This window comes from Taeniopygia guttata, chromosome 27 (assembly GCF_048771995.1).
Source record: "Taeniopygia guttata chromosome 27, bTaeGut7.mat, whole genome shotgun sequence".
Classification (NCBI taxonomy): domain Eukaryota; kingdom Metazoa; phylum Chordata; class Aves; order Passeriformes; family Estrildidae; genus Taeniopygia; species Taeniopygia guttata.
Genome location: NC_133052.1, coordinates 3,375,793 through 3,389,909, shown reverse-complemented (window position 1 = coordinate 3,389,909; position 14,117 = coordinate 3,375,793). Strand labels below are relative to the sequence as shown.

The 14,117-nt window shown below is 40.6% G+C and overlaps 1 protein-coding gene across 1 annotated transcript; it reads right to left on the bottom strand.

The window, feature by feature from the left end:
* Positions 1–22: 22 nt before the first annotated feature.
* Positions 23–9,328, bottom strand: FBXO47 (F-box protein 47). Its single transcript, XM_072919024.1, has 10 exons — positions 9,073–9,328; positions 8,474–8,641; positions 7,179–7,255; positions 6,683–6,760; positions 5,380–5,488; positions 4,321–4,497; positions 4,048–4,194; positions 3,094–3,236; positions 1,786–1,945; positions 23–873 (listed from the first exon to the last, which is right to left on the bottom strand). Exons 1-10 carry the CDS (start codon positions 9,326–9,328, stop codon positions 755–757), a joined length of 1,434 nt encoding a protein of 477 aa, XP_072775125.1. The 3' UTR covers positions 23–754.
* Between the last annotated feature and the right edge of the window lie 4,789 nt (positions 9,329–14,117).

Sequence of the window (14,117 nt, the reverse complement as noted above, 5' to 3'; positions counted from 1 at the left end):
TCTGGAGGCTGCAGACAGCACAGAGGGAGTGAGAGCATTTTATTGCCATCACAGGGGTTTGTCTGGAAGGCAAGAGAGCAGAAAATCCAACCCTTCTCTGAGCAGCAAACATTTATCCATTTAATGAACCAGTGTTTTCATTTAATGGGTGTCTTCAACTTGGCTAAATCCTAAAACACTTCAACAGTAGCTACCTGGGGCAGGGGGAGAGGTTTGAAGTTTATTTTGCTTTATAAAACCTGGAGATTGAGAGGAGGAAATGCCTTGGTCGATCAAAGCAGAGGAATTGCTTTCAGAAATCCCCTTTGCCTAAAGCTGAATGTACAAACTGTGGAGCATTTCTGTCTCAGAGCTGAGTCAGAGATTTTGGCAAGCTGGAAAAATGCAGCTTCCTCAAATCCCACCCAAATTTCTCCTCAGATTCCCAAGAGAAAACGAATTGAAGAGCTCGGAATGTTTTGGGTTCTGGGCTGAGCCAACACGAGCCTCAGCTGGTGTCTGCACATCAGCTGTGGGAGCCGTGTCATTTTTAGTGTGTGTGCAAAGATGCACAGTGGGAAAAGAATGCGGATTGTGTTCCCAGCCCTCTTCCCTGGGGTGGAATTCCACTGCCCAAGCCCTCCATGAGCTCGCTCAGCTGCATGGGCCCAACCTCTGCAGCGTCTGGGGTGGGAAATTCAGGAATAATCTGAGACTTCTCTGCAAAAACTCCAAGGAAAAGCAGGAGGAATCCAGCAGGGCTCCTCCGTGCAGTTCAGGTGCTGCTGCTGCTGCTGCCCATGGCCAGGGAGAGGATTTCCTTGTGGAAGTTGGCCTGTGCGTTCATCAGGTGGAAGAGGTTCAGGAAGCTGCTGTCCTCCTCATCCCTGTCCCCTGGCAGGGCACAGAAAAGGAGCGGTGAAAGGCAGGAACGCACCCGGGGCAGCCCGGGGGGTGAATTCCACTGAGGATGGGCTGAGCTCAGCAGAGGGAGGCAGCAGCCAGAGCTCTGGGCTGGGCTTTGTTTAACCTCAGCCTCGGCCCAGGCTCCTGGGAGAGCCGGGACAAGGAGCTGGGCTGGGCTGAGCTGGGCTGGGCTGGGCTGGGCTGAGCTGGGCTGGGCTGGGCTGGGCTCAGCTCAGTTGGGTGCTCCTCACTCCAGCTCGGCTGTGCTGAGCTCAGGCAGCAGCTGCAGCTGGTGCAGGTTTAGGCTCAGCCCAAAGGGACTTTGGGCCCAGCTCTGTGCTGGGACAGATTTTAAAGCACTGTTGGTTTCACCATCCATGGCACCAGGAATCCCTTAAAAATGTATTTAATTAAAATAAGTTTAAAATTAATAATAGTAATAACAGCAGTAATAATAATAATAGTAATATAATAGATATAGCATTAAAAGAAATTTCCTTTGTTCTCTGATTTTTTTAGTGAATTACTGAGGTGGGGCTTTCTGACATCTGTACAATTGGCCAAAGGACCCAGCCTTAGGTTTGAGGTGAAGCCTTGGATCCAAACCCAGCTTAGGTTTGAGGTGAAGCCTTGGATCCAAACCCAGCTTAGATTTGAGGTGAAGCTTTGGCCTCAAATCCAGCTTCAGGCTTGAGGTGAAGCCTTAGTCTCAAACCAAACCTTAGGTTTGAGTGAAGCCTTAGCCTCAAACCGAGCCTTAAGTTTGAGGTGAATTTTTAAAGGTCTTTTTACCAAATTGAGGAGGGAAACTTGGGGGTTTTGCCTTTTTAAGGAGACAAAGGCTAATTTGGTCACTCTGTCACCACGGGCCGCATTCCTGGAGCCCCAGCCCAGCCTTACCAGCCAGCACTGCCTGCAGCATGTCCATGAGCATGCGAGCAAAGCAGTTCTCCAGGCACTGCAGGAAGTTGTTCCTCTCCCAAGGAGTGCTGAAAACCTTGCAGACCTTCTGCATCATCCTCACTGCCCAGTCCATGCAGTACAGGTCCTTCTCACACACCTGGAGGGCAGAGCAAGGATTTAAACCACAAGGTTTAATGATGGAAAATCAAATTTTTAGCATTTACTGTTGGTCCATGCAGTACAGGTCCTTCTCACACACCTGGAGGTAAGAGGAAGGATTTAAACCACAGGTTTTATGATGGAAAATCAAATTTTTAGCATTTACCATTGGTTCTGGATCAGTTGTGCCAAGGCCTGGAAGATCAGGGGTTGTGATAAGGACACAGAGGTGTTTTTTTGCTGGCACAAAGGGAATTCCAAACCTGTGGAAACCCTCCCTGATGGGCTGTGTTTACATTTTATACCAAAAACTATGTGTGCTATGTTTACAATGTTGTGCCAATATCTATAATTTATGTTGGGCAGTGTATCTCCACCTTAAACCAACAGAAAAGTGTCACCATCACTGCAAGATATGGAGGGCAAGAAGAAGGAGAAGGTCAGGACACACCCAAATCTTTCCATCTTGTCCCCCTGAACCTCATTCTAAGAACCCCAAAATTCCACTTTTTCACCCTGTGTTAATACAACTCCCACATTACTCAAACCTTTGTGGCTTGGAATTCCTCATATAAAGTTGGCAGTTTTTTCCATGGGTTAAAATCAAAGCCACAGGTGTTTTTCACTTCATGCCAGGGTCTCAAGACAGCCAGAGGGATGTCCTGGACTCCCAGAATCAGAAATAAAACATCCAATTTCCCCCTTTTTTTGCACCTAGCGTTGTCGTTGTTGAGGCAGGACGGGAATGAGAAGACTCTGATTAGAAGGCTGCTGAGAGTAAAACTCCAATTTATTTAAAAGACACTGCTCTTTTATACAGAGCTTTGCAAAGACCAAATCCATTGGTTCTGAAGTGAAAACAACTTACAACATTGGTGCAGAGTGTTTGACACACAGTGATAGAATTTAACTGTAAACAATGTGAAAAACAAGAGAGATAAAGAATTATTTATATTCTCTCTAGCTCTTTCTCAGGCATCTGCCTGGCTAGAAACTCTCAGTTTCTTTTCTTTGACTGAATCCGAGTCCCACCTAGTGTGAATGTGTGAGTTATTTTGTGTTGTAGCATGACATGGGAGCAGAGAGGAAAAAACTTTTCCAACCTGAGGCAGCAAAAGTAGGGCAAAGAGGCTGAGCTGTACTCACCAGAACCATGAAGACCATGAGCCTGGCCAGCTCCACAGCCCTGCCATTGACAGCTTTGCTGGCCAGGAAGGTGAAGCAGATGCTGTTCCCACTCAGGAGCAGCAGCCGAGCGTTGTTCTCCATCAGCCACTCCTGGGGAACCACTTTGGAGCCAGGGGAGAGAGGATTTCAGTCAAAAGGGTTGGTAGGAAATTCCCAAAACTTGACACAAGTGTGTATTTGTATGTAAACTTCGAGATAAAGGATGTTAAACTTAGAAATGTTATAGAATAAAATATTGTTGAGGGAGAAATGGAGCTAGAAATAAGTTTTAAAGGATGGGCTTATAAATAAGTCTTAAAATATTTTAGAGAAATGGAACTATGAAAGATGTTTTGTACTAAGACCTGATTAGCTTTAAGATATTTACAACATAGTGTGACTAAACACTTTTGGTGTGTTTTAATTAGGAAATGGTTGCCTTCTAATTGTAATGGGGTGAATGATAACATCTGGATTGTCTCACCCTTCTCATGAAACTAAAAATAGAATAAAAGTTTTTAAAACACCTCTCAGTTACCCCATTTCTGGGTCAGAAAAGGGCGTAGTTCAACAACCTCTGAGCAGAGAAATTGCACAAATAATCCCTACCAGTGTTGTTGGAGCTCTCCCCACCAACCCTGGGACACAGCCAAAACTCTCAGTGGAGCTCAGGAGAATTTGCCTGAGCAAACTCTGTGTTTGGACAACGTTTCCTGAATAATTCAAGGTGAGATTTGAGTTTTAAAGGTCTGCATGGATTCTTAAAAGGTTTCTCCACGGGGAAAACCAGCCTGGATGTGTAAGACAAATTGGGTTTTTGCAGTGTGATTACTTTTGCAGCTCAGCCACGGCTGCTGAGAGGAATTTGGCAGAACACAGCTGGGTTTGGAGGATCCATAATCCCAGGGATTAATGATAAAAGCAAAACCACACCTGACAGCTCATCCACAAGACTGATAACATCATCTGCTGTCCATTCTCTAGCTTCTGTACCGTACAGCAGCTTAATTGCATCAGCCAAACCCTTCAGACTGCTCTCGTCTGTTGGTCCTTCCGTCATTTTCTGCCACACCACGTGTCCTGGGTGATACAGCAATCACAACTGCTGGTAAATGACACTTTTTAAACAAAAAAACAAAGCTGCTAAACTGAGGCAGAGCAGAGGAATTCAGGTGAATTCAGGTGGGGGGGTCACCCTTTGCTCACCATCGCGGGAGGACACGGGCCCGAAGATGATGTAGAGCAGGCGAGCTTGGTTAACCATGGGCCAGGGCTTGAGGATGCGAGTGAGCCAAAAGGCGGAGTCGCTGCGGCGGCTGCCCGGGGACAGCAGCACCCCCCGGCAGAACAGGCGGATCCGCAGCTCCAGCCGCCGGGCACTGCCTGCAAAACACCGCTTTGGGTCGGAATCTGTGCTATTGATGATTCCCAGATTGTAGAAAGTCTCTGTTTTTCAACCCCGCTGCCAAAGCAGAAGCCATAATTGGTCTGTGCTGGTTTCAAGGTTGTTTATTCTGTTTATCTCTGACATGTTCTGCTGCCCTGCCGCAGCTCTGTCCTGCAGGGCAGTGTGTGGGGCTCTGCCCTCAGTGGGATGGTACAAACATTAAATACCACAAACTACCTGTGCTGGATTTACAGTAACGTGCCAATATCTGTCACCTACGTTGGACAGTGTGTCCCCAGCCTGAACCAACAGAAAAATGCCAACCCCACAGTGAAACATGGAGGGCATGAAGAAGGAGAAAAAGGACAAGACACACCCAATTTCCTCCATCTTGTCCCCTTTGAACCCCTAATCTAGAATCCTAAAATTTTACTTTTGCATCCGTGCCACACTTAATTATTACTTATATCAAACACTCAGAGCTGGTAATTCATCCTGTAGGATTGAAAACTCTTTTCCATGGACAGAGATCACAGCCAGTGTCTCTGGGGGCTCTGTCCAGGGGGGTTCTGACCCCTGCCAGGGTCCCAGGGCAGCCAGAGGGAAGCCCTGGATTCCCACAGGTTTGGATCAGAATTCCCCACTCTGGCTCCCTGCACAGCGCTGATCTTTGTAGGAAGGGAAAGGAGGGGGGTTTGTAACGTGTTTCATTCAGGTTTTGGCTCTCCTTCCTGGTATTATGTATGATTATAATTTGTGCCAATGAAATATTGTTGTATTGAATCAAGGGAAATAGGATTTGGCATGTATAATATTTAGTTATTACAAAATACACACCCCAGCTGACGATTTTGGGTTTTTTTTGGGCCGGGAATTACCTGGTTTGCTGCTGACGACCGTCTGCACCTTGCGGGCTAAATTGCTGAGCTCCCAGAGGAAGTTGAACACCCGGTGGCACTCGAGCTCATCCCAGCCCGCCGTCAGGATCTGCGGGGAAATGGGCTGAAAATGAGGAAATTAAACAGAAATTCCCCCCCCCCCCAGAACATAAAATATTATTTTATTCTGTGTTCTCCCAGGAGAGCAAGGGAAGGGTCATCCCCGATCGGAGGTGCTTGAGGATTTGATAGTGAAATTGGCCAGAAAAGAAATGTTTTTACATTAATTTAAGAATGAGAAAGCAGGGAGGATTTGATAGTGAAATTGGCCAGAAGATAAATTTTCTTATATGATTTGAAGCATTTAGCTATAAAAATCCAATTAGTCAAATTAGCTGTAAAAATCCTCGAAGTTCTATGAGGTGCCTTTTAACCAAATTCAGGAGAAAAACTGGATTTTTTTCATTTTTAAGGAGACAAAAAGTAAATTTTTACTCCATCAACAAGGAGCACAGAGTGGTTGGGAGTAAAATACAAGTTAAAAAATCCTCAGCAGTCAAATCAAATTCCAGCGCCAGAGAAATGGATGGATGAACAACACCAAAAAACCAAAATCAAAATCAAAACCAAAACCAAAACCAAAACCAAAACAAAAAACCACCCCAAAACACCAAAAAACAAAACAAAAACCCCCCAACCCCCCAAATAACCAAAATAAACCCAAAAAACCCCCAAAAAACCCCAAAAAACCAACAATTAAAAAATAATTTTAAAAAACCAAAAAAAATTAAAAACCCAAAATAAAACAAGAAAAACCCAAAATAAACAAAAAAAACCCCAAAATAAAACCCAGAAAAAAACCAAAAAACCCCCCAAAAAACAAAACAGAAAAAAACAACCCCAAACACTCCCAAAAAACCCCCAAAACCCCCCAAACCCAAAAAAAAAACAAACAAAAAACCTAAAAAACAAAAGAAAAAATACCTACAAAAACAAACAAACAAAAAACCCAAAACAAAAAAACAACCAAAAAAGCAAAAAAAAAAAAACAAAAATACAAAAAAAACCCCAACAGCAACAAAAAAAACCCCACAAATAAACCCAAAATAAAACCCAAAAAACCCAAAAAACCAAAAACAGAAACAAAAAAAACCAAAATAAAACCAAAACAAAACCCAAAAAATCCCCCCAAAACCGGTTTATGCTTAAAAAAAATCTTGGAAAAAGCAGAATAATTGAGGAAAGTGGCTCAATTTAAAAATTTTTCTTATTTTTCTGATTTTTGTTCGGTTTTTGTGCGTACCTGGAGGAACTCCCCGTAGCAGCGCAGCCCCAGGCAGCGCAGGGGAACGGCGCAGCCGCTCAGCTTGAAACAGGAAACCTGCGAGGGGAAATAAGAATGGATTTTTAAATTTTAATGTAAGACTTTGAATTTAAAATGAATAGGATAAATATTGATGTAAATAATAATGACGAATTTTTAAATTTTAATTTAAGACTTTAAAATTTAAAATGAATAGGATAAATATTGATATAAATAATAATAACAAATTTTAAAATTTTAATGTAAGACTTTTAATTTTTAAATTAATACAAAATAAAAAATAATATTTAATTTTAATACATTATATAAAATATTCTAAATTTTAATTTTATTACTTTTAATTTTATAAATCACAATTCTTAATTTTTAAATTCTAATGTACGACTTTAATTTTTACATGAATGCAATAAATATCGATATAAAATAATAATATTTAATATTTAATTTTGAATCAATCATTTGGACTCAGCCTCACCCCCTGGAGCAGGCGCTGCACGGACCGGAGCCTGTCCCGGGTGGGCAGCAGCAGCGTGCAGCGCTTCAGCAGCAGCCCTGAACATGGAATAAAAATCAGAAAAAGGAATGAAAATCAAAATAACACAGCCTGGGCATGGAAATAAATAATAAAAAATAATAATACAGAGAAAAAAAATTATTAAAAAATAATAATAGAGCCTGGAAATGGAAAATAATAATAATAATAACACTGCCTGGAATGGAAAAAAAATAAAAAATCATAAAAACACAGTCCAGAAATGGAAAAAAATATAATAAAAAAAATCATAATAACAGAGCCTGAAATGGGGAAAAAATAATTCATAATAATACATCTTGGAAATGGAAAAAAAATAATAAAAAATCAGAATAACACAGCCTGGACATGGAAAAAAAATCAGAATAACACAGCCTGGAAATGGAAAAAATAATAAAAATCAGAATAACACAGCCTGAAATGGAAAAAAATAATAAAGCATAATAACTCAGCCTGAAATTGAAAAAAAAAAAATCTAAATAACACAGCCTGGGAATGGAAATACAGACGAAAAAATGAATCAAAAAATAGTAATAGAGCTTGGAAATGGAAAAAAAATAATAACACTGCCTGGAAATGGAAATACAGATAAAAAATAATAAAAAATAATAATAAAGCCTGAAAATGGAAAAAAATTAATAACACTGCCTGGAAATGGAAAAAAATAATAAAAATCATAATAACATAGCCTCGGAATGGGAATTTTCAGGGAGGAAAAACCCCATTTTCACTCAGAAATGTTGAGACATCCAGAAGAGGCAGGACACAGGGTTTTTTTTCCATAACTCAGAAATTTTGGGACAACCAGAAGAGGCAGGACAAGCAGGATTTTTTTCCCCAAAACTCAGAGATTTGGGACACCCAAATGGGCAGGACAAGCAGAACTTTTTCCATAAATAAGAAATTTTGGGCCACCCAAAGGGGCAGGACATGCAGGGGTTTCTTTCCATAACTCAGAAATTTTGGGACGCCCTTTTTTTGGGGGGCGGGGGGATTTTTTTGTGTTTTCTCATAAAACTTTTTAAATTTTTGGGATTTTTTTTGGGTTTTCTCATAAAACTTTTGAGGTTTAGGGAATATTTACTCCTCTTTTTTTTTTTTTTTTTTGGCCACATCCTCATCATCCCCCTATTCACACACATGCCAGGAGACAGATTTGGAGTTTGTTGCATGTTCTCATAAAACTTTTGAGGTTTTTTTGATGGTTTTTTGGGGATTTTTGGTGGGTTTTGTCTCACCCAGAGCTCGGTAGTGCTCCAGGATGGAGGCGGATCCCCTCGGGGCCGGCGGCTCCTGGTGGAAGTCCTGCAGCAGCAGGCGGCGGCTCCCCGCGGCCGTGGCGATGTAGCGGATCAGGCGGGCGCTGATGCTCTTGGACACCATGCTCAGCGTGCTGATGTCCTTCACTGCCGAAGGAAAAGCCAAAACGGGGGGAAAAAGCAGATTTTGGGATCGGTTTGTTGCAAAAATTACAATAAATATTACATTTGTCATGTTAAAAAGTTATGCTGTATTAATTCAAATGGATAACTTATGTGTAACGGATATTACACGTAAAAAAAATTTTGAAATCGAATGAAATTATTTTAACTACTTAAAAGTGACAATAATGCTATATAGATAAAAATAATAAGTAAATAAAGGTAACTTTGGGATGCTGATGTTTCTGATGGGATCCTCACCTGGGAGATAATTCAGCAGCATCTGGAAGAGCTCCAAGGGGAAATTTGAAATCTCATGAAATGATTTTAACTACTTTTAAATGACAATAAATTAAAAAATAATACGTAAATAAAAGGTAATTTTGGGATGCTGATGTTTCTGATGGGATCCTCACCTGGGAGATAATTCAGCAGCATCTGGAAGAGCTCCAAGGGGAGCGTTTGGAAATGCCCCAGCGCGGGCGGGGCCGGGGCAGCCGTGCCCGGCAGATCCGTGCCAGGGGGAGCCGTGCCAGGCGGAGCCGTGCCAGGCGGAGCCGTGCCAGGGGGAGCCGTGCCAGCCGTGGCCGGGGTGCGGACGGAGCGGCGGCGGTTCTGTCTCCGCGGCTGCCGGGGCCGCGCTCCGCGGCCGCGCTCCGCGCTCGGGGTCATCGCTGCCGCGGCCCGCGCAGCATCACCTGCGGGAAAGGAGAAAATTTACTTAAATTCGGATTTTCTCAGGGAAAAAGCTCCCAGAGGGAGGAGATGAGGGAAAATCTCGTGCGGTAATCTGCTGAATAACTTTGTGTAGGTAAAGAGAAACGTGTGTTTTTGTTTATTATAATAATTTATAATAATGTATGATAATGTAAAATATATTAAAAAATAATATATATAACGAATATAATATAATAACTTTGAGTATGTAAAGAGTAAAATGTGCTCTAAATTATTTATTATAATATTTTATAATAATATATTATAATATAATAAAAATATAATAAAAATATAAAATAAATAAAATAAATAAAAAATAAATATATTTTATAGTATATAGTATATACTATAGTATATAGTATAAATACTACAAAATATATTAAAACAATATATATTATTGTAAAAGTTATATAATAACATATTATATATTATTATATCAGTTATATGTTATATAAGTTATTATATATTATATAATAGTAGTTATTATATTGTAGTTATTATATATTATATAATAAAATATAATATTATATAACGATATAGAATAATATAGAATAATATATAACATAGGCAATACCAAATATAAAATAGAATAAATAATAAAATGTATTTTAATAAATAATATTATTATAATTTATAATAATATTTCATTTTATGAAATAAAAATAAATAAATAAATACATTTTCACTGTCCACAGTGAGGGTCTGTTAGTGCTGAGAAATCAGGGAATTTTGGGGAAAAAAACACATGGGGACACCGGAATTGTGCATTGAAGGGATTTTTTTGTGCTTTTTTTAAAATTTAGCTGGGGGATATTTCTGCCTTGCTAAAGAAAATATGACTGCTGCTAAAATTGGTGGGTTTAGGGTTTTAGGAGGGGAAACTTGACAAAAAGCCTTGAAGAAAAATCTATAAATCTATAAATAAAATGTATAATAAATTATATAAATAAATATAATTATATTTTAAATATATAAAATATATATACATATATAAATAAATAAAATAATAAATCTACAAATAAAATTATAAATAAAATTATATTTTAATCTATAAATAAAATTATACAGGGATTTTTACACACAGAATTGTGGATTCCATATAAACCCTCTGTGTGCCACATAAAATCATTTAAATCACATAAAAATAATTAAAATCACATTAAAAATCCCTGTTTATGACCAGGCACCACTAAACTTGGCTAAATCTGGTGCACATTTCTGAAACTTTAGAAATCAACTTTCTTCTCTCCCCACTCTCCTTTCTGTCTGGAGCTGTGGGGATTTTTTAAAATTTTTTTTAATTTTTTCAGTGATTTTTTTCAAAAATGTTACCTTGACTCTCCAGTTCTGGAAGTAAAAATAATTTGCCACCAGCAGTGAGGTTTTTGGCAAGGATTTATCTAATATTTATCTTTTTCTGTCCAATCTGGTCAAAATTAAATTGATTATCACCGTTTTAATATGGAGCAGAGCTAGATAAATTAATATAAATAAAAATAAGTGCAAACAGCCAATTTAAAAACCTTTCCTGAAAGCTCCCATTTGTTTCTCTTTGGATTAAAGTGATTTTTTTTTTTTTTTTAATATTTTTTAGGGAGTTGAGGGGTTATGCATCTCCATCTACTGCTGGGACATCAGTATTTGGAGAAGTGCTTAATCCACGCTGGAAATTGAAAGGTAAATGTTAAATATTTAACCAGCTAAACTCATCATATTAACTAAGAAGGGTCATCTTATTTGTGGCTATAAATTAATTTGTTTACAAGACAGAAAGTAGCTAAACTCCTGCTAATGGAGTTAAATATTTAACCAGCTAAACTCATCATATTAACTAAGAAGAGTCATCTTATTTGTGGCTATAAATTAATTTGTTTACAAGGCAGAAAGTCGCTAAACTCCTGCTAATGGAGTTAAATATTTAACCAGCTAAACTCATCATATTAACTAAGAAGAGTCATCTTATTTGTGGCTATAAATTAATTTGTTTACAAGGCAGAAAGTTGCTAAACTCCTGCTAATGGATGCATTTTAATCCTGATTTTTCTCAGAGCCCTGTGTTAGCATTTGGCAAATATTTATTTTTATTTATGTTTACTCTGGAGATTGGTTTGGGATGTTTCTTTTCCTCATCACATAAACCCATTGGCTTTGAATGTTAACTCGATGGGGTTTTCATTTGTTTTTCCTGATTTTCTCTTGTCTTTCGTGGTCTAAAAACAAAATAAAACAGAGTGGAAGAAAATAGAAGTAAATAAAAGAATAGTTTTCAAGTATAAGCTGAAGTGGAGGATGACAAACCTTAGAAAACCATGCAGTTACCTTGTTACTCTTAACCTACACGGAAAATTTTTGTTTAAAAAAGATGGTTTTATTTATGATAAAGGCTCTATATAAGATTGATGGTGCAAACCGGTCCCAAACCCTCCAAAATTGGAGAATAATGTGAATATAAAGCAGAGCTGAGGGTTCCTGGCCCTGTTGATGGCCAGGCTGTGTGAGGGGACTGGGTCCCATGAGAGGAGGAAAACACTAAAAATTCCCCTTTTTTCCCTCACTCCAGCCTGGATTTCCTCCTCAGACTTCAATATTTGATGAAACGGGTTATTTTGGGTTATTTTGGGCCTTTTATCTGTGGTTTTGGGTTAGATTTGGATGGGTTACAACATTTAGGTCGAAGGATGGGCCAGGCTGTGTCCTCTGCCTTGAGCCCTCTCCCCCAAACTACCAAATTTTGTGGCTAAAGGGCAGAAAAGGGGGGACCTGCACCCCAAAACCTACATAAAATTCATAGAGGATGTCTAATAATTGATGGTACTCACATAAAACACTTTATCAGCTGCTTTTTACCTCAGGGGAAAACCCTCTCCACAAACAGCCCCGGCTGCGTGGTCACAGTGAGCTCTGAGGGGATGGCGGTGAGGGATCACCAACCCCCTGTGTGCCTGAGGGGGAAAGAAACCAAGAAACCCCAAAACCGCCTTTTTTAAACAATTATTATTATTTAACAATTATTATTGTTTAAATTCAACTCTTTCAAGCCTTATTTCAGTCAAATGTTGCTACCCACAGCGAGCTCTGAGGGGATGGGGGTGTGGGATCACCAACCCCTGTGTGCCTGAGGGGGAAAGAAACCCCAAAACCACCTTTTTAAACAATTATTATTATTTAACAATTATTATTCTTTAAATTCAACTCTTCAATTTATTATTATTTAACAATTATTATTGTTTAAATTCAACTCTTTCAAGCCTTATTGCAGTCAAATGTTGCTATCCACAGGGAGCTCTGAGGGAGCAGCAGAGGATGGGGGTGCGGGACCACCCATCCCCGTGTCCCTGAGGGGGAAAGAAACCCCAAAACCGCCTTTTTAAACAATTATTATTATTTAAATTATTTATATATATTATTATTTAAACTCTTCAAAGTCTTATTTTAGTCAAATGTTGCTACCTATTGGGGTTAAAAGAGGTTCTGGTCGTCGGAGTGTGTACAGGCAACACAGATGTGTTGGGGAGCCTCAGCCGGGAGCAGAAATGTTGGCAAATATTAAAAACACAGACGCGTTGGAGGGAGGAAAGGATCACAGACAACAACACCGCGCCCCTTCAGCGCTGTTTCCTTCGTGTTATTGGCAATTCCGGCTCTTTTTTAGGTGAACTTAGGCGAATTTTGGGCAATAATAATTTTCCCGCCTTTTTGCCCGCGGCTCTTTTCGGCGTGAGGGGTTGGGGGGGAGGGGGCGGGGCGCGAGCGGCTCGCGCGCGGCGTTTCCCGCCCGCTTTGTCCCCGCCCATCATGAATATTTAAATTAAGCCACGCCCCACCATGCAGGGAGGGGCGCGCTGCTCGTTATGCGCCCGCGTGGTCACGCCCCCCTCATGAATAATTAATGAGGGGTCTGCTGGGTTTTGGGGCGAGGGGACATCGGGGGTCCCAGGGGGGACATGGTGTCCTCAGGGCAGGGCTGGCCCGTCTCATGGGGTGGCAGGGCAGGTGTGGGCGTGTCCTGGGGCGGGGAGGCTCAGGTGTGTGGGGTTCCACAGGTGTGGGGTACCTTGGATGTGGCGTTCGGCAGGGATGGGGTTCCACAGATGTGTGGGGTGTCACTGAGTTTTGGGGTTAGCAGGTGTGTGGGGTGTCACTGGGTTTTGGGGTTCAGCGGGTGTGGGGGGTATCACAGGTGTGGGGTGTCACCGGGTTTTGGGCTATCACTGGGTTTTGGGGTTCCACAGGTGTGTGGGGTGTCACTGGGTTTTGGGGGTTCAGCAGGTGTGTGGGGTGTCACTGGGTTTTGGGATGTCACTGGGTTTTGGGGTATCACAGGTGTGTTGGGTGTCTCTGGGTTTTGGGGTGTCTCTGGGTTTTGGGGTTCCACAGGTGGGATCCCACAGGAGCATCACTCAGGGATGGGAGCATGGGGCACCTTCATCTCCCACCCTCGTCTCCATCCCTCATCTCCACCCTCATCTCCATCTTTATTTCCCCCAGTATTTTTTGTTTCCCATTATTTTTATTTTCCCCCAGTATTTTTATTTTTCCCCCAGTATTTTTATTTTTCCTCCCAGTATTTTTATTTTCCCCCACTATTTTTATATTTTCCCGCCCCTATTTTTATTTTCCCCCACTATTTTTATTTTTCCTCATTATTTTTAGCTTCCCCCCAGTATTTTTATGTTTCCCCCAGTAATTTTATTTTTTTCCACCTGTATTTTTATGCTTTTTTTTTAATAGATTTGGTGGTGAA

Coding starts and splice junctions, on each gene's coding strand:
- FBXO47 (XM_072919024.1), bottom strand. CDS start 9,328: ATGACCCCGAGCGCGGAGCGCGGCCGCGGAGCGCGGCCCCGGCAGCCG. Junction 4,195..4,320: donor GCCCGTGTCCTCCCGCGATG/GTGAGCAAAGGG, acceptor TGTATCACCCAG/GACACGTGGTGTGGCAGAAA. Junction 3,237..4,047: donor TCTTGTGGATGAGCTGTCAG/GTGTGGTTTTGC, acceptor CTGGCTCCAAAG/TGGTTCCCCAGGAGTGGCTG.